The 20,754-nt window shown below is 38.6% G+C and overlaps 1 protein-coding gene across 6 annotated transcripts in view; it reads right to left on the bottom strand.

The window, feature by feature from the left end:
* LOC148371316 (focal adhesion kinase 1-like) overlaps positions 1–18,777 on the bottom strand; it is a 60,714-nt gene extending 41,937 nt beyond the window's left edge. For 3 of the 6 annotated variants that reach the window (XM_088329340.1, XM_088329339.1, XM_088329341.1), the window contains exons 1-2: positions 6,862–7,019; positions 1,351–1,377 (exon numbers count right to left, since the gene is read on the bottom strand). In XM_088329340.1, coding sequence (XP_088185466.1) covers positions 1,351–1,377; positions 6,862–6,880 — 46 coding nt within the window. In that variant the 5' untranslated portion in view covers positions 6,881–7,019. Of the gene's footprint in view, positions 1–1,350; positions 1,378–6,861; positions 7,021–18,627 lie in introns of those variants that run through there. The other 3 variants (XM_088329337.1, XM_088329338.1, XM_088329342.1) reach the window with 2 other exon arrangements.
* Positions 18,778–20,754: the final 1,977 nt, after the last annotated feature.

Genomic DNA, 20,754 nt, shown 5'->3' with positions numbered 1-20,754 from the left:
TGTTGTTCGATTTGCATCCCCAAGACCCTTCTGAGGATAAGCGGTGCAGATAATGGATGGATAAACTGATGTTTTATAATTATTGATAATAGACACACAAAAAAAAACCTGAGGAGCCGTTTGGGAGCCAAAAGAGCAGGATCTTAACAGTGAGCAGAGCTGAAAGCCGCTTTTCGAAAAAGAGCCGTAATTCGAATGACTAGTCTGATAAACCGGTCCTCTTGGATGCGACAGTAGGGGGCAGTAACGCTTCACATGACAGCTTAATAACGAGGACAGAAGCCTGCATCGCCGTCATTGTAACTCACTTTTTATTTTTCTTCATGTAAAAGTGTGGTTCATCGAGTCAGACTGCCAATCAAAATAATTTCAAGGATTTGTAAGCACTTCGCCCAAAATTCCAGCATTTTTTTTGACCTTGAAAAAACATTAAAATTCAAGCATTTTCAAGGATTTCAAGCACACATATGAACCCTGTTCCAAATTCTAAAACATGCAAAATATGAGAGAATAGCCCGTGGATTTTGCATAAAATCTATAGAGCATATATTTCATCAGTATATTCCAATTATTATACGAGCTAAGGCATTTTGAAGACAGCCTGTCTCTGACTTCCTGAGCTGTGACGTCATGTGAGGATCAGCGGGAGGTCGAAGCACGCAACACAAACAAAACAGTCTCCAGAACTCCAGCAACAGGGTAAGTTCCAATTTCTCAAAGCAGAAATGAGCCATATGCAATCACTGTTCACTAAAAATCGCTGATTGTTTCAGAGCTGCCTTGAATACTGTGTTAATGGGATTCACCATTCTAAAGGTGTTGTGTTCCTTTAATGAAGTCACAGGTCTAGAGGAAACAAGTGATAGGTGAACTTTGTGACGAAATTTCTCGAGCTCTCAAGCACATGGGATATTTTGCAACATTCCACCAAGTGTGCCTAATTGAAACAAGATTACATTTGGGAATACCTTTAAGTACAAAAAATGAAAAACAGAAAGATAGCACCATGAGGAAGTGGTTTGCAATTCTGCCTTACAGTTGGGGAATCCCAGAAAACCTTTGTTGCCACCTGGGATGAGTTCATCTATTTTGTAAGAATTTGGTATTAAAACAGATGGGTGGATTTTATGCCAGCGGGCATAAAAAGCAGCTCTGTACACCTCATTTCTCACCCTCAAGCACAAAATAACCTTCTTTTTAATCCCAGACATTTGGAGCGTGCTGACCTCTAACACCGTAAACAAATAACCTCCTTTATTCTCTGTCAGGGGAAATCTTTGGTGGTCACCTCACCCTCCAAGCCTCATACAGCTGTATGATAATGAACATATTTAGTGGGGCAGCACTCACCTGTATAATAGGCAATCCTGGAGATATCTGGGGAGGAGGGAAGAACAAGAATAATATTAATTTAAAAAGAAAAAAAAGGATGAATAAGATGCTTGATATTTTCTCTAAATTATATATATATATATATATATATATATATATTTAGAATTTTTAAAAAATCATTCAATACCAGACATTTCTCTTAAATAGGTTGTGCAGGTGTCAGCCTATTTTTGCCATTTTGCCAGTTTTATAGATATATAGGATAAATGCAAAGAAAGCTTGAAGTCTCATCTTTTATTAGAAAGCATGTTTCTAGCTATTATCCAAGCAAAGATTTCCATAAACAAAAGGACACTTTTCTTGCAAAATTACATTTTATTGCAAGAACACTGAACTGATGCATGGACTCTGCATGAATGGTGCATGAACTTTCGGTCACCATGATGATCTCGTTCCTGCGAACATGCATGAAACGTCATCCCTCTCTGACCAGACGATGACGATGGATCTATGGGACACTATGGGACAATGCTTCCGAAAACATTTTATGGCATTGAATAGGTCAAATAAAAATATTTATAAATTTAGTTTTGGAAAATCAGAAATCGAATTATTGGTATCGTAGTAAACTACAAAATGTCAGCTAGTGAATCTTTCTACAGGTTGAGATACTGAAACTCAACATCCGGTGATCTTACAGAAAACTGAGCTAGAGTGCACAATAATACATGATGTAAATCTCCCACAGGAAGTCTAGGAGCCTTTTGGGTACTATCAAGTTAGGGCGCCACTGATCCCTAGTCAGGTCAAGAGGATAAGTGCTTTAGACAAGCTGGGCTGCACTGTACAAGCGCCAAGGCATACAGTACATTGACACACACACACACAAGCTTTGAAGGAAATGACAGAAGGAGGTCATCAAAAATGATGATGTCATACAAAGAAAAGGCCGCACAGAGGAAGTGCCAACTCAGGTCGTATCGTTTATCGACCAATGCTCTGCAATATGAAACCACAGTCAGAGTGGTGGGGTAAAAATGACTTTCAATCACCAACATCTTATGGCAGGACTTTTAGATTAAACCCAATTTTCTCCTGACACACATTTTCAGTCCTTCTAACAACCAAAAAAATGTGTTGTAAAAAACAATAACATAGTCTGAGGGTATGTTTACACGAAAGCAATAATCTGATTGAAAACTGACTATTTCCGGTATTTTGATTATGTAACCAAATTAACCAAAATTTAATCAATATTGCAATGTGACATAGTGCGATTGTGTAATCGCAAGATACTGTGTTTCTTACAGGATTTATAGTTCCATGTTTCAGGCTTCCTACACTTTAAGGCAAGTTAAAGCATACACTTTTTAAGGCTTTATAATGCCTTTTAAAATAATTTAGGACCAAGTTGACAAAAAACCCAAAATTGAAACAAACAAAACAAAAAACACAAATATTTCTTGCACACAATATATCATCCGTCATACACATGACCTGGCACAGCTTTTAGCTACGGTCAAAAACATTCATCAGACAACACTTCTTCATTAAAATTTACACTTTCCCATGGTCCAAAGTAAACGTCAGTATTCGAAGTTGCTTACTGTTTCGTGGATAGAACAAAGACATGTGTCTGCTCTGAAAGGCCTTACTGAAACCACATCACCGTTTTGATATTTCTTTGATAAATCTTACTAAATATTTTTAGTTTAAACAAATATAAAACGTGTTAATGAGGTTTCATTTTTAAGACTTACGAAAATTGGATTCAAGACATTTTAATGCCAATTAAGGCCTTATTTTTTAGAATAATGAATTCAATGCCCTTAAAGACTTTTAGTATTTTCCCCCTTTTTTATTTGAGTGATTGAGTGTTTGGCCAACCAAAAGTGTCACAGTTCGGGTTTCAACGGTGGCCGAAAAAGACGAAGCAAAGTTTGCAAGCAACACACCCACGTATGAATCTTGTGTTAGCGGATAGCAACCCTTGCCAAACTTCCCAGGAGGGGACACCGTTTTATTAAGGTGAAACCATGTAACTATGATGAAATACTCACAGAAAACAAAACTAGCACAGAAAATGCACTTTCTTTCTAGAAAAGTGCATCGAAACAGCAGTATTGGTCTGAAAATCGCAATTAGTTTTTTTTTTCTAAAATTGTGCAGTCCTAATAAAAAGCCATGTATATGGGCAAAATAATGCGATTAAGGTCTTCCTCCGACTGCGGGGATTCCTATTGCAAAGGTTGGATTAGACTTTTCATTTTCCTCGTGCATCTATAGGCATTCGATCATCAGATTGCCCCTGCGTACCGTTTCCCTCATCTGGGATATTTTTATGTCGCAGAGCACAGAGACAAATTAAAACACAAAAATTCTGGTTTACACGCCAAAAAAGCCTTGTGTTTATTGGTTAATTTCTCCAGGACATTGCCATTTTTATTTTCTGCCCCGAGTGCAAAAATGCCAAATATGTGTCATTCTATATCGAGTGTATGACACAGTTCTACCCATCCATTTATAGTGTAAGTCTATGCTTTTGGCAAGCGACATTCATTCAGGACGCAGCAATGGAGCTAACTTTTGGAACCCTGAGGGAAAAGGCAGAGTACGTATTTAAATTTGGTGATTTACATGAATGAATTTTTCCTTTATTTAATGACAACTTAAATTTGGAAACAACACATATTTGCATAATAAAGTCACTCTGCATGTAAGCAATTCATTCAGATTGCTCCAAAAATCCTCCCCCGGTCCGACTATTGCCTACATATTATGTTTGTGTTATGTACAAAGTCCACCACACTGCCCAAGGTGCAACTAGACATTTGTAAGATATACACAGGTTGTGTCTACAGCCCTGTGGACAAAGAAGTCTCACTGGAGCATGCAGTCAACCATTCAACAGCACTGCGCCCGAGGCACCATGCACACCTGCCAGTCAAAAACACAGCAGGGATGCGTGCGAATAGAGTTTTTTTCTATGTAAAGTATAGCCGTGACTTATTTACAAGTTGACGGTAAATTGACTTTTCCATTCATTTTGCCAAACTACAGAACAGTTTTAAAATGATTTGAAATAACACTTTAAAGGGCAATTTTATTGATCATCAAGCAGGCAATTAACTCTTTTAATTTAAGTCTGTGATAGCGTAAGATAAACATCAGTGGCTTGCCAAATTGCCAAACATAATATGCCTTCCACACAAATGAAGCCTGCATACATAAAGCATAATAAGGTCATGTAATCGCATGAGTGCTCGTCAGCGTTTATCTGCAAAAGCACACACGCTTGTGTGTGGAGTTGGGTTGTGACGATAACGCGTTTTATTCAGCCTTGATCGAGGAGAAAGATAAATAGCTTCTTTTCAGGATACGCAATACACCTTTTGGGATCATCACTCAACTGATTCGTCATGTGATGGATGTTCTGATTATGCTGTTTTTACTCTTATTAAATTTTAAAATAAATAAAATCGGTCATTGTCATAAAACAAACAATTTGAACATTCAAGAAGTCTTATCCTTTCATCTCGTCATGTTTTCTGATGTCACACATTAAGAAAACAATTAAAGTCACAAGGTTTATTTTCCAATAAACCTCCTTTAAGCCTATTTTAGGAGAGATTGATTAGTTTTCCTCTGGTACTCAATGGCCAGAGTCCTGCAGGTTTTAAATAATTCCATCCTGCGAGCACACCTGAGTTGAAAAATCTGGAATGTTATCAGGCTTCTGTCGAGCTTTCCAATAAGCTGATTATGTGCCAAATATAGCTTCTTTCCTTGCCGTTTTAGACATATAATTGTACTTTAATTAGAAAAAAATCACAATGGCTCAGCACTGTTGAGGTTTTATTTAGAACAGGTCCACTGGCACATCAGCTGTCCTCAGGGGGCACAACTGGTGTCCACGGGCACCACGCTGGAGACCTTAGCTAGAGACCTTCAAAATTAAGATACTTATTTTCTAAGCAACATCAAAGGAGAATGCAAGTACTCTGTCAGATACTGAGGACCTTGTGCATCAAAAATGGTCTTGAAGCACCCTCTGCCGGACCGGAGTGCTTCTACAAGTTAGTCTTCGGGTCAAGAGGACATTGCACAACAAGATGTAGCGCAGAGCCCCCCTTCGCTAGATTGAAGTCATACTACAAGCATGTGCCCTTAACATCAAAATGAAATTGAATGTACTCTTATTTGCATTTAACTAACGGGTGACGCATAAATATGATGGCACAAATAATCAATAATGAAATTGGTAGCCAATACTTTTAATAATTGATTTTAATTAATTTTATCGATTAGTTGTTGCAGCCCTAAAGTGCATTACATCAATAGCACAATGAACAATACAGGATAATGTATATCAGAAACATGTTTCCAAAATAAGAGTCGAGAAATATGAATATACATTTTCTATCGATAGGAAATATATGTTAATAGGTCTCTCTGTACAAAGAAGGGCAATGTAGAATGGGGGGTGGCAATGACAAGAGTACAAGTATCAGGGTTCGTATACCTTTTTCCTAGCCAGAGTCAAGCACTTTATAAAGACCTTCAAATGTTTCCAGTACCATTAAAATAAGAAATCTGGTGTGAATAGTGTATTTTGTAGAGCCACAAATATGTATGCGATTAACATATGCGATTTGTAATCCTACATTTATCAAGACATCTGATTTTGAGATCTTGAGTAAATCAGGAATCTATTAGTTTTTGAGACAAATTTCCCCTCATATAAGTGTTGGGTAAAGGTGAAAGTAAAATGTAGCTTTTTCCCATTCCAATTTACCACTGGGAAAAGCTACGTTATTTTTTTTAATATCCCATAATATGTATATATAATTGATAAGTATTACTTGGACTAATACAAATTTTATAGAGCCCTGTTTACGTGGAGCATTCTGGGCGATAGGACAACATCATACAAACGGATGCCAGCTACCGTTTAGCACAAGGGAAGAAGTAATGCAATGGAGAGCTGTGTCTGTGTCATTTTTAAGCAGACTTATTTAAGAGCATAGAAACAATTTCAAGCATTTTTAATGGACCCTTTTGAGCCCTGAAGTAAAGAAAGTTGGGGAAGGTGGTATATTGCGTCACGGATGTGAAACTTTGAAGAGATTCCGAAAGTCAACCCAAAGACCTGCAGAATCAATGTGTTTTACAAATCATAAATAAAATTGTTGAATTAAGAATAATAGCAAAAGTTCAATGAAAACAATAAAATGCCACAATAAAACACAGTCCTCATCCATATCCACTCAACACAACTTCCCACACACACACACTTCACACCTCCTTGCATGCTTGACGTTTAACACAAACTTAATCAGGAGGGTAGAGGATTAAGTCACCTCTTCGAAATTCTATTTCCATGATATGCAAGCTTAAATGCTTTAAATCAATTAAAATTTGTTCCGCATTTGAATTTAATATGCAGGCAAACTGAACTCCTCATTCAAACCAAATAACACATGACACAACCTTAGAATAGTCACATATCTAATACTTGTCAAACCTTACCATGGTATAATCCCTCCATTTAAAGTCCAGAAGAGAGGAAAAAGAAAATTAAGCTTCCTCCCCCCAATGAAAGGAAGCTATACTAGAAAAACCCGAATCCCAGCCGGGCTTCTGTGGTCACTGTGTCAGTTTACAAACCAGCCTTCCTTTTCCTTCCCAATCCCGCGCTACAACTACTACTGCACTGACAGACACGAAAGTGGAAGGGGAGGAGAGAGAGAGAGAGAGAGAGAGAGAGAGAGAGAGAGAGAGAGGAGAGAGAGAGAGAGAGAGAGAGAGAGAGAGAGAGAGAGAGAGAGAGAGAGAGAGAGAGAGAGAGAGAGAGAGAGAGAGGAGAGAGAGGAGAGAGAGAGAGAGAGAGAGAGAGAGAGAGAGAGAGAGAGAGAGAGGAGAGAGAGAGAGAGAGAGAGAGAGAGAGAGAGAGAGAGAGAGAGAGAGAGAGAGAGAGAGAGAGAGAGAGAGAGAGAGAGAGAGAGAGAGGAGAGAAGAGAGAGGAGAGAGAGAGAGAGAGAGAGAGAGAAGAGAGAGAGAAGAGAGAGAGAGAGAGAGGAGATGAGAGAGAGAGAGAGAGAGAGAGAGAGAGAGAGAGAGAGAGAGAGAGAGAGAGAGAGAGAGAGAGAGACCCCACAAGGGGGAGGGAGATGAGCGAGTGGATTGAGGAGGAAGAAGGGGGAAGGGGGACGTTTGTCCTGCAGGAGAAGGATGAAGGAGAATGGAGAAAGAGTGAGGCAGCCAGATGTACAGGTTGCATTGAGTTTACATAAGTGCAGGGTATTAGAAACAGCATGATTGTAGAAAATGTTTCTCTGACAAATGGCGTAAAACGGACTGAGATCAATATAAGACTATTTTCCAGCACTGCCGAAAAGGCAGATTGATTTAAACTCATTCATTTCCATTACATATAAATACGTTTCACAAGCATTGTCCCAAAACGTAAAAATATGTTTTTCTTGTTTTTTTGAAAAGCTATTGTCAGGTTTTCAATGTAGATCTCTTGAATTTCTGTCTCAAGGTAATTAGCTTGTTTTTATATTACTAAATATAAAAACAATGTTTCTCATACACACACACACAAACAATAACGTTTCAACAATGAGTCTAATTATATCTCTTGTACGTTTATCAATCTTGTATTCTTTTATTTTGAAGTCATGTTCTTGTCTGTACTGATTTCTCTGACGCGAAATAAACCACTCCCTCTCTCTGTTTGGGATCTCAGCCAGGAAGGACGTAAGTTCTTTGCTTCCACCATCATGCAGAATTAAACTATATACATGTATTTTATCTGTGCAAATATAGCCACTAAATAGTCTTAATAATGTCAATCCCTTGGCACTGCTTGTTGGTAAGTATCAATTGTCTTGGAATGTTTCTGGTATGATGAATCACCATTAAATCGCAGGAGTGGTCAGATCCAGTTGATCAGATCTTTGTCCACACATCGAGGAAGCCTAAACTCCTAGTGTTGCTTCCTTTATCTGGCGAATGAGTGTAGGCAGCAACCTGTGGCGAGTTAGTGTAGTGGAGCAGTGTGGTAAGTAGTTTCACCAGAGCGCTTTTTCCTTTCGAAAACAGAGGCCGAAAAATCCCATCGTCATCTTCACAGCCAGAGGGATGATGTTTTGTGCCTATCAACAGAAACTTGGTTGCCCAAGGGAACACGATCGCAATGGTAACTGAAGTCATGATAAAGTTCATGCATCGTTCATGCAGGGTTCATCCATTAGTTCAATGTTCTTTCACTGAAATTTTATTTTGCAAGCAAAGTGCTCTTGAGTTTGTGGAAAACATTGATTAGAAGTTGGAGGTATCACAACTGCAAAAAAAAAAAAAACACAAAAGTGCAAGTTTTCTTGGTAACAAGTATTTTCAAGAATCAATGTTCAACTGTTGTTTAGTAAACAATGGTAATGCTAGAAAAGTACTCTTTTCTGATGAGAGATGAGGGTTGAAGCTTTCTTTTCATATATTCTATTCCTATATTACCTATAGAACTATATTTTCTGTAGGCGTTCAAAAATGAGACAAAATGGAAAAGATTTGGCTGGCACAGACTCTTTCCATTCAAGAGAAAAGTCTGCCATTGAATGAGTTTAAAAGCCAGTCAGGAAAAAATAAGAATAATAATTCGACATTTAATTTAAATGTAAAAAAATTATATAAAACATATAGTAAATATTTGACCATATAACTAAATCATCAAATGAAATAAATTACTTTAATAAGCAAACAATTATTTGCAATCTATAAAAGTAAATTTGCAACTAAAAAATAGGTGATAGATTACTGGTCATTAAACTGTAAAAGAAATAAAACAGGGTTGTTAAACCAAGATTAACCAAACTTGGAATTTCTCATTCAACACGGCTTAACCCAAGTAAGAGTGTTCTTTCACAATATTTTATGTTAAATGTTGTCTATTGTCTTGCACTTTGTTAATTTAATTGCTGACTTTTGTTCAATTGAATTTTGATTGGGGTGTTTAATTTTACTACTCATCCAACCTAAAACTAGAACCAGTAGCTTTTCTTCCCTCTGCCTTATTATTATTATTGGTGCTACATTTCAGTTATCACTTCAGCTAACATTGAATTTTCAGTAACGTGTGCTACAGCAAGGTAAGTCAAATTGTTTAATCTTGGGAAAGGAATGGGAATGTATACACATTAAATTAGTTGACTTGTTAAATTCAGTATTTAAAGTTGTTCATGAATCCGTCCATTCAACATACATACTGTGTAATATATAATAACGTTTTATCCTTACAATGCATGACATTATTTTCTTAAAACTACTACATCTTTGTGAAAACCAGCTCAAGTTGAGGAGTGTCCACTTAGAGAATATTTTAGCCTTTGGCCCTTCCGGCTCTCTGACACAAACACTACATCAAGGGGCTACTCCATTAGTCATAATGGGACATTCTTGGTTGCTCCGGTGACACTCTCACTGTTTAGTCCATTTTTTCCAAGAGATTAATAACACCATAGATTATAGAAAGACATATTAGACTATTTATGAAATACAAGTATTTCATCATATCAATATTTTGCAGTTGATAAATATATTATGCAAAGCTGACATACCAAAATATTTATGGCCCGAGTAACAACGGAGTATATTTCTTATAAACCCCTGCAGTCCGTAGAGTCACCATTGAGCTAAGGTCATTTGAATTCTGGTTACACACTGGATGGATTTACCATTACAGAGCAACATCGACACCGATGGACTACATTGTGGTTCATAGAATAAGAGAGGAAGCTTGAATATCTGGAGAAAACCCACGCAGGCATTTGGAGAACACACAAACTCCGCACAGGGAGGCCTGACCTACAAGAACTTGTGTGGGAATGGCTAAAAAAAAGCCCCAAATAATTGTGAGTGGGCTCATTCTGCTGCACCCTGTACTGTAAAAACTGCATTTCTCCTAGGAGCCTCACATTTAAATGGATTATAAGAGACCATTTTTTTTCAATTAGGCACAAAACGTGTAGTGGTCCTCACTACAATCATAGAGATATGTTGAAACAATTTTCCACTCGCCGGGGAATGGAAAAATTTAGTCTTAAAGTTGAATGATTTGGCTTGGATCTTCTAGAGCTGTGACGTCACCAGAAGAAAACAAGATATCTTTTTGTGGTTGGTTCCCCGTTAGCCTTGCTTACTGCGTGTCTTTGGTCAGCCTGCCTGGCGGTGATCTTACCTGTTAGCCATCTTTCGCAGGCGACTAGCCTACCGTGCCCATTGCTTTATTCCAGGCTGGGTCCATGTTCGTTTCCGTAGCAGTTTTTTGTTGTTGTCCATGTTAGCCTTCTTTAGCAGCCGGCTAGCCTGCTATGTCCATTAGTTTATTCCCGGTTGGATTAAACCCCGTTAGCTCTCAGTGTGTTATTTTTGCCAGTTAGCCCCATGTTGGCTGTTTGCCCCCGACACAACACCTATGCATTGTACACAAACATGACCAAAACTTGTCAACAACCTCTGACGAATTAACACGTAAACCACTATAGGGACTGGCTTGCAAGGGTGATGACCATTACAGCTTAGTTAGTCAAATACGAAAGCGGCTGTCTTTATACGTGTATCATCTCTAAAAGTAATTGAAATAGAACAATTATTATATATATTAGATATTATGCAAAAACATTGACTGTTTTCCACATTTCGCATGTTTTATAATTGGGTTACACCTCCAAAGAAGATTTTCATCCATTATAAGACAAGACTCTTATTCGAGGCACGCTACAATTCCATGTTCTACTGAGTACTTGACCAGTCAAAGCATATAAATCAAATGAGACATAGGAAAAACAATCCCCTTGTTCTTGAGCACAAAAACACACACACACACACACGCCTGGCAAACTGGCTGGAAGGCAAGACCGGGGTTGCTCAAGATAAACCAGATTAATAGGCCACAGGATTAGTAGATCAAGATGTCACACAATTCCATCCATCCTATACAACAGTCCCCCTCCACTGATTGAAGAACCCATGCGATAACACCACCCCCTTGTGGCAAGGTGATTACATGAAGGCTATGAAAGGATCCAAATTTTCAATTCTCCAGCGCATTTCTTGGCTAAAAAAAAACATTAAAATGGGTTGGAACCAGAAGGGAGAATGTAGAGCAAAGGGTCTCAAACTCGCAGCCCAGAGGTCGATAATATGAGGCCTTAAGATGAAAGTTAAAGGGACAGTGTGTATCATTTGACCACCAAATGTCACTGCATTACGTCGTGTCACCGAAAACAGGTGCCAAAAGCACAAGGAAAGACAAAGTAGAGAGACTCAAAGTGACCAAAACATACCTTTTTACTTTTGAAAATGAGAGAAATAACAAAAAATGAAAATGACATCAAAAAAAAAATCAAAGCACAAAAATTAAAAAGAAAAACAAGGAAAAAGAATCAAAACAAAAAGGGGAAAAAAAGGAAAAGAAAAAAATAAAGAAAAGAAAAAATAAAGAGAAATTTGCATATTTTTTTTGTTTTTGTCTTTTTTCTCTTTAATTCTTAATCGCAATTAGTTTCTTTCCTTCCCTTTATCTTTCTTTTTCTCTATTTTTCCCTTTTGGGCTTTCTTTCCCCCTACTTTTTCACCGTTCTTTTATTCTTTCATTAAAAAAACATGTTCCCATCTTGTCTTTCTTTGAGAAAGGCTTGGCAAAAATATAACAAAAAGGGTACTCGTTCAGGCAGCACGGCGGCGCAGTGGTTAGCGCTTGTGCGGCACAGTTCATGTCATGGGAACCTGTCGTGGGTTCAAATCCAGCTCCAGACTTCCTGTGCGGAGTTTGTATGTTCTCCCCGTGCTTGCGTGGGTTTCCTCCGGGCACTCCGGTTTCCTCCCACGTTCCAAAAACATGCATTTCAGGTGAATTGGCCGGTCCAAATTGTCCCTAGGCGTGAATGAGCGTCTGAGTTGTCTGTCCCTGTGTGCCCTGCGATTGGCTGGCAACCAGTTCAGGGTGTCCCCTGCCCACTGCCCGGAGATGGCTGGGATGGGCTCCAGCCCCCCCGCGACCCTAACGAGGATAAGCGGTACGGCTAATGAGATGAGATGGGTGCTCGTTCAGTCTCTATAGCCTTTATTCTTCTTTTCAATTTTTTTAGTTGCACTACACATTACTTTGACATCCAGTGGACAAATATAAAACACTATCCCTTTAAAAACAGCGGAATGTTTATAATCAGCGCCGTTTTTGTAGAAAAACCCCATTTTGCCCAACATCACCCGGATCGTAGCTTCAGCAGCCCCTAACTCAATTAATTTTGAGACCCCTGATGTGGAGTGAAGACCACTTTTCAATGAACCTTTGTGCAGGAAGACGGCATTCGCGGGTGACTCATCACACAGCCAGACACACAGCAACCCTAACAAACACATAGAGACAGTGGTGTTTTACCCATGTCTGACCTCAGCAGTGGTGAGACCAGTTATGGTCCTCACAACTCTGACTGGCGTTCATGTGTTCCACTGAAGATGGTCTCTATTAGGACAGGGTGTTTGTGAGGAGCAGTTTTGGGAGTCACGCCTTAAAAAGGAACGTGTTCCTGGAACACAATTACTTTTTTCTGAAATGAGTACTGCAATGTGTAATTGAAAACATTTTGTAACTCAATTGCTATTACAAGATGGTGCGTTACTCCGCTACTTTTAAAAAGCAAATGTCGATTATGACGTCTTCCATCTATGTGTTTCTTCACTAATAAAGCAAGTAACAGTCCTTAATCTGCCAGCAACACAAAGCTAAATATGAAAGTTGGGCGGGCATGTATATGCATCTACATCTATATAAGTACAACTGAATACAGTTACAGTGGGGCGGTAGAATAGGAGGTTGTGTAATTTCTCCATATTGATATTTTGATATTCTCCCTACAGTATACACTCACATCTTAGCCATATTTAAATCTACAGTATAAAATACTGAAATCATTTTCTTTTTACTTTACACATGTCATCATTTATCATCATATTTTTTTCTCTGTATTTGTCATCTTTGTAGTATTTGACTGTTTAATGCCAATTTTGTTTGTAATGATGCAATGTTCAAAAACAAAAAATATTTTTTTTAAATATACTTTAATTGAGTCAGTCTTATTGCACGCTCTGCCGGACCAAAGTGGTAACACAACTTTGCATAAATTGTGCAACACGATGAGGTGATTAGTCGCCAACGCTTTAATAATCGATTTTTATCTTTTTTATTGATTTGTTGTTGCAGCCCTACACTGTATTTGGTTGTATGTCACCAGTAACGAATTGTAGGCTGTGTGTGGGCAAACTTGTTTTTTTTTCTTATTAATTAGAGTAACTAGTAACTGCAACTACTTTTTTAGTAAAGTGAGGAGCGAAGATGAGGTCATATGATTGGCCAAGCTGACGCTCACGCATGACTCACCCTTCTACTCGCACCGTGGTGGGTTTAGAAAATATGTTATAATTTTTTTGAATCTCAGTTCATGTCTGGGACGTATCCTGACATTCGAGCCTTTTTGGGGCCATCAGACATTGTCAGCTCAGAGCAGGAATACTGTCACAGAACAATAGACAGTAAAATTGTCAATATCCGGTCAAAAAAAAAAAGGCTAATTTTGACAATCCAGCTGCAAGTGATTTTACGCACAAGGATCCTTTTCCACTCCATATCTTATATTTCTCTTTTTCCTACCATTTGTCTTCCCCCAGCGAGCTTCATTCCCGTCTTTATGACAATGCCTTCTTTCTTTTGTGGACGTGTAATTATGCCGAGTGCGCTTTCCAACTCACACACGACGAGAAGGGCAACTACTTTACAAGATGTGCGGCTCTGTGTTTTTATAATACCGTGGTTGATATTATTACAACCTATTATTCCACTTGAGTCTGGATTTTATTTGGGTTCTACACTAGAGGGAATTACCAGGTTCGAGATCCATTCATCATGAGATGACACGCAGCACCGCTGACCTTCAGTGTGTGTGAGCGATGCAAGGGACCAATTTGTCTTTAGGTCAGTCTACGAAACATCACTTGAGGGACATTTGAGAGGATCGAGGAATATGGAAGTCAGGTTCCGACATACCTGCATATTCTGCATACTAGGAGGTAAATATGACCCTGGATACTTTTTCCGAGTTCCGACTCATGCGTATAAGAAGCTACCACGGCCTCAAAGAGCTGCAGAGTGTGTTTTTGTGCACACGTCCGGGTATGTGCATGCCCCCAAGGAGGGACAATGATGTCATTTCCTGCCATTGTGGTAGATTGCTGTCTACCCTTCAGCACTCTAGTTCATCTACAAACTTCATGAGCTAATTGTATAGCTTGATAGACCACCATAGCATCTTTTTTTCATAACAACCATGAAAGAAGAACAAGCAGATCTTAAAGGTCAAACATCAAGCAGGGCATTGGGGATTTCGAGAGTTTTATGTAATCCAGCATTTCACGTTTTCTTTTCATTTTATTTATTTATTTATTTATTTCAGACAGTTACATTTTTTGTGTACACAAGCAAATACAATTTAAATCACAAAAGAATGCCTAAAAGGGGAGTGAGGCAAAAAAAAAAAAAAAATCCCATCCAACGGTGTCAGAATTTATTCACCCCATCTAATCTGATCCAAGTTTAGTGCCCAAAAAGGTGTCTTTCTAACATCCTGAAAATTATGTGTTTTTAGTTTTTACTCTTTGGACAGTTTTTACAGGGTGGGTTGAAATTGATATACCGCCACCAATGTACGTAGTAACATACCAAAGTCCGAAATTCTTTCTTCCATGGACAACACCCCAGTCTTTTTTTCAGCCCCCAAAAAAGAGCACTAAAATCATACAAAGTGCCCATTATGTTTCAGCATATACCATTTATATTTTGATGATTGTCCCACACACAATTCTAGTCAACCAATGTTAGCCCAGTAATAATTTAACCATTATGTAGTGTTAGGGTCTCCTGTGACGCATTTCTAGGTTATAAAATGGACTAAATGGTGTGTCCCAGGGGCCACAAAATCTAATTACAATGGGAATATATGGTTATGGATAGTTATGTTTGTTAGGATGTTGTATGAACTATATTGATCAATATTCCTTTCTTCTTGGTGGTCAGGAGTTTTTGACCCCGGATCAAAATTGATCCACTACCAACGGTTAATGGTACCAATTCCTAACACAACATGGGGGTAATTCTAATCCGTCCCATCCCTACCTGCCAGGCTCAGCAAGTTTTCAGGAGGAATCCTTGCCCATGCAGTAAGGACACACAACCTCATTCAGTAGCTCGGCATTCCTCTAACACACGAGTGATTACTATCACATTCGGAGTCATGCTACCCAATACTGCAGCCTTTGTCACCCTTTTGCGTTTTCTTATAATAGCAAAAAACTCACTTAGAATGCAAGAAAATAAACACTTTGTTGCTTAGAGAAAAAACAACTTGGACAAGTTTTCTCCAGGGGTTAACTGTAGGATTTTTGAGAGTAGTCAAGTGTTTCTATAAATATAAGCACAGCTCTGCAATTTACACGAACGCACACTGTACCAACAGGCCTGTATTAGCCAGCTGTAGCTAACCACATGAAAAGGGTAGAATCAGTTAGCCGCCAGGGTATATTTCAAGGAAGCTTACTATAAAACTTTTACATGCAACACTAATTTGGATCGTCTTCAAATTATAAAGCCTTGATAGTCATTTAAACTCCGTCTCTAAAGATGTACAAATTTTAAGGAAAAAAAAAAAGCCTCATTTCACATGATGCATCATGTGTGTTTTTCTTTTACATATACACAAGCCTTAAAAGGTCAAACACCCACTAAGGTTTTTGTGATTTTGTGTGTCTCAGCATTACTAGCGTGACAAAGTGAGCCTAAATCTGAGCTCTTTTGTACCTAACCCCCACACCACACACCTGTCATTTATTTAAATAGCTTATTAATAAACTATTCACAACAATCACCTTTTATTACCAATCTGCTTATTAGCAGAACCTAAATCAACATTACCCAAGTGGTCCACTCATAATGTTCACATGAAGCAGCAGCAAAATGTCACATTCAAAAATCTGTCCAATAAGCATTCAGTACTGCGTCTCACAAGCCGTGTAAAATATTGTACAAGCATAAGAACCAAGAACTCTTGTTAGTGATCAGAGACAGGATCACGAGTGGATACCGCAGTTCATTAGCATTCGCATGCATCTGGAATATGAAGTAGAGGCAACTGGCCCACTAATACACCAATAATTTGACACCTCTTGCTAATAATTACTTAAATGAGCACAAGAAAAAAAAATCATTCGAAAAAGAAAGGGCATGTGAAAATTTCATTTTTAGTGCAAAGTTTGCAGCACACAGTCTTGTCTACTACAGATATTATTTGATTTGATCTCATCAAGATTGATTGTTGTAGTTTTTGGTTGTATTGTCGAACGATATGCAACTGCTAATGTTGTATGATAACCAGTTAAAGAAAAATTATATAAATTGATTGTGGAATATGTAATCAATAGTCAACCAATCTGTATGTACTTTTTTCAAAAAATAGTTTCATTCTACGCTTAAAACACACTTATATTCAATAGCTTATGAGTGATATTGACCTCATACTCCTGTCTTATTGTCCTAGAGGGAAAAGGACGAGCCTGGTTGTTGCACAATGCATGCAATTCAAGCAGACGTGCCGGCACTTGGACCTGATGTACGCCATCATCTAGAAACTGCTGCATTGGTCAGGATTTTGGGACAGGAAGCTATCAACTGGACATTCTTTTATTACATGAATTTCATGTTGATGATGTCTGTGTATTGTCTGCTCTTGCAACATCCATTGCAGCCTAGTCATCCTGAAAGGGGGATTACCTCACTTGCAGCCTCTTCAAGGTTTCTTCATTTTCCTCATGCTGAGATTTTTAAGTTTTCCTTGCCCTCATGTAGCTTTCGGGTCAGGGTATGGTGTAATGGTTAGGGTTTGTACACCTTTTTCATGGCCTAATTCAAGCACTTTCTAAGCCAAAGGAATAAAGGAAAGATATGTGTGAATCATGTAATTTGCAGAGCCACAAATATACCCATGATTTACATATGCGATTTTTAATCTTGTGTGTGCACCTATCAAAATATATGATTTTTAGGTCTTGAGTAAATTGTGAACACATTTCTTGCATTTTCAGGTGCAGGAAGTTCTTCCCATTAAGACATGAGTATTTGTACGGCCCTTAATCACAAGGAGTCTGAATGGGCTGAAGAGACCACTGACTATTGCAAACTACAGACTGTTTTACACCATCTGATCTAAAACCTACACGAGGGAAAGGAAAAACTAAAAAGCCTCATCATGAAGAAAATGAAGAAACCTTGAGAAGGGACCGCACATGAGGTAATCCCCTTTCCAGGATGACCAGGCTGCAATGGATGTTGCATTAAAATAACATCCATTATATCTATTCCAAGTAGCACTGGGTAACGTTACCTTATTTTTTTGAATGGCCCGTAATAAAGGTCCATAATTGATAAGCAATCCTCACACAAATACACGATTCATAGTGCCCTGTAGGTGTAGCATGCACCTGTCTGCTTGGGCGCAACCTATAGAGAGAGACGACGCTTTCATAGGACAATGGGATACAAACTAATGCCAGGAATCACTAGGGGAAAGCAATGCCACCAGAGAGCGATGACGATGTCATTTTGAAGCAGACTTGTTGAAAAAATTGGCATTAATTTCATGCATTTACTAGCGGTTCACCTAAAATTCAAGCACTTTTCAAACCTTGGAAACCCAACATCGAAATTCAAGCATTTTCAAGGATTTTAGGCACCCGTATGAACCCTGTATGGTGGTCAAGTGATTAATGGCAGTACAATAAAACATGAGTAGAGGAAAAAAAGACTGTTGCAGAATAATTTGATAAACGATTGGTTGACTATTGATTATTTATTCCACTACTTTTATGTAAAAAAATATAGTAAATCTCAGATTACAGTGTATAATTTGTAGCCCATAGAACCACCTGGGCGGGGGGTTAAGAGCTCAAAAGTGGGTTAATCCACTCAAGAGTGGAGGTAGTCTGATTTCGTGTCGCCCACTGTTGCTCCCAACAGACTTTACCGAAACTCCTTGTCCGTTTAACACAAAACTAAACTCATTTGTTGGGCATTTAATTCAACAAAAATGAACAAGAACTCAATTTTCGCTCCTGAAGAACTGTACTACAGTAACACCCCACCGCTCCCCTCCACCCATTGAAGAAATCAAGTCCAAAATGCTTACTTACATTCTTTCAATGGCTCCGGTGGACTTTAAAAGTCGGTAAAAGTTGTCAGAGAGTCCGCTAGCCGAACCGGGGGAGTGCTAAAGAAATTTTTTCTGGCTCCAATCTGGCCCCCCGTCAGTGTGTCTCCCTCTCTCCCCGGCTCGCTCGCGCCCCAATCGGCTGTTCCTGCTTCCCCTCCCCGCCCCCACCTATATCCAACATTCCAACATGGCTGCCGGTGTTATGGTGGGAGGCAGGCGGGTACACGCGGAGGCCACGCGCACGCGCCGAATTACGCCACGCCTACTTTGTGAATGAATGAATGAATCAAGTGAATCAACTGCAAAATATTGATATGATGAAAACCGCAGGGGGAATTCTTTTGAGAATAGGAATGTATAAAAATGTAAAACAAAAGCTTAACAAAAACTGAATTTATTTCCACTACAGTTTATTTAGCTCTGGGAAATTGCATGCTGATTGGAAAGCGACAAAAGTAGCATGCAAGCACTAATATAAACGATTGATTTAATGATTTAATAGCAATCCATCCATTATCTGCACCCTTAATCCTTAATTATATGCGGCTCGCTAGTAATGTTGACCGCAGTATAAAATAAAGTTGTACCATAAAATCAGCATTTCACCAAATGATGGCAGTAGCCCTCTGGCCACCTAGCCCTTTGGTTTCTGTGAAAACTTTAGTCCACCCCATTTCCAACATGGCGACTATAAATTTAAAAAAAAGAAAGTTGACTGTGAGGCCCGCCACTTCCAGGACAAGTGGAAATTAGAATATTTTTCTGCCGAAAACTGAAACAACTGCAGCATCTCCCTAATTTGCCAAGAGATTCTGGCTGTTTTCAAAGAACATAATATCAAGAGACACTCCCAGACGAAACATACCGACTACAACAAGCTAACTGGAAACGAATGCTTTGAAAAGGTGAAGCAACGGCACAGCAGCACATTTTCATGAGACACTGCAAGTCAAATGAAAATGCTACAAAGGCGAGCTACAAGGTCGTGATGCTGATCGACAAGCACTGCAGACCTTTCAAGTCAAGTCAAGTCAAGTCATTTTTATTTGTATAGCCCTAAATCACGAAGAGTCTCAAAGGGCTTCACAGATTATTACACTATATTACACAGACTATTTTTCAGCCGACGAGAAGAGTAGGTTTTTCATATGCTATGGAGTAGAAGTGAGTTTTAAGCTTAGATTTAAACACGGGAATGAATGAATTTATTAAAAAAACTGTTCAAAGAATGCCAGGCTTAATAGTCGGCCCTCACACATTTTCAGCATACCAAATGTGACCTGCTTTCTCAAAAGTTTGGACACCCCCGAGCTAAAGCTTCTTTAAACTTCTGCTAAAATACCCAGGTGCTATTTTTGGGGGGATTTTTCATATTGCCTTAAACAGCACATCCGTGACTCTCAGTTTGAGTAAAACAACATCATAATGGGTTTTTTCAATGTTCTCCAGTTGATAAATGACAGTCAGCAAATATCACTACAGTGGGTGCTTTTCAAGTTGTACTTCGCTTTGGCGACATCCAGTGGACATATTTAAAACTGCAGGTCGTTATTTGACGCTCATTTTCTCTTACGCTTCTCTCAGCATTGTCTCGCCGGTCAGATAAATTTATGTGGTGGGCCACATTTGGCCCATGGGCCATGACTTTGACATACGCGACATACAATAATAATTCATATTTTATCCAAAAGTGCAATGTATTAATACGCTGCATTTTGGTATTCAAGAAAATATGCACAATGGTAAAAGTATGCAACAGTAATATTAGTAAAATAAGTATAATTGAGAAGTAGAAATATGGATATTACAATGAATAGTGTAGAGGACCTATATTATTTGGAAAAGAGACAGTGTGTAGTATATGACCACTTGATGTCGTTGTATTGTGATGTGAAACATAAAATGAGTGCTAAAAAGCATGAAGAAAAATATATACTCAAAAGTGACCAAAATGCACCGTTTTCCCTCTTATTTTTCTCGCCAACCTTTCTTGAGTAAAAAAGAATAAAATAAAAGAGGAAATCATGATAATAAACTGAAAACAAGTAAAGTAAAAATTAGAACTGCAAAAATCTCAAATGAGATAGGAGAAATAAGCAGAAGAGAA

The sequence above is a fragment of the Urocampus carinirostris genome, chromosome 2, assembly GCF_059441175.1.
Source record: "Urocampus carinirostris isolate Australia breed hairy pipefish chromosome 2, RoL_Ucar_1.0, whole genome shotgun sequence".
NCBI lineage: Eukaryota > Metazoa > Chordata > Actinopteri > Syngnathiformes > Syngnathidae > Urocampus > Urocampus carinirostris.
This window is presented reverse-complemented; position numbering and strand designations above follow the sequence as displayed.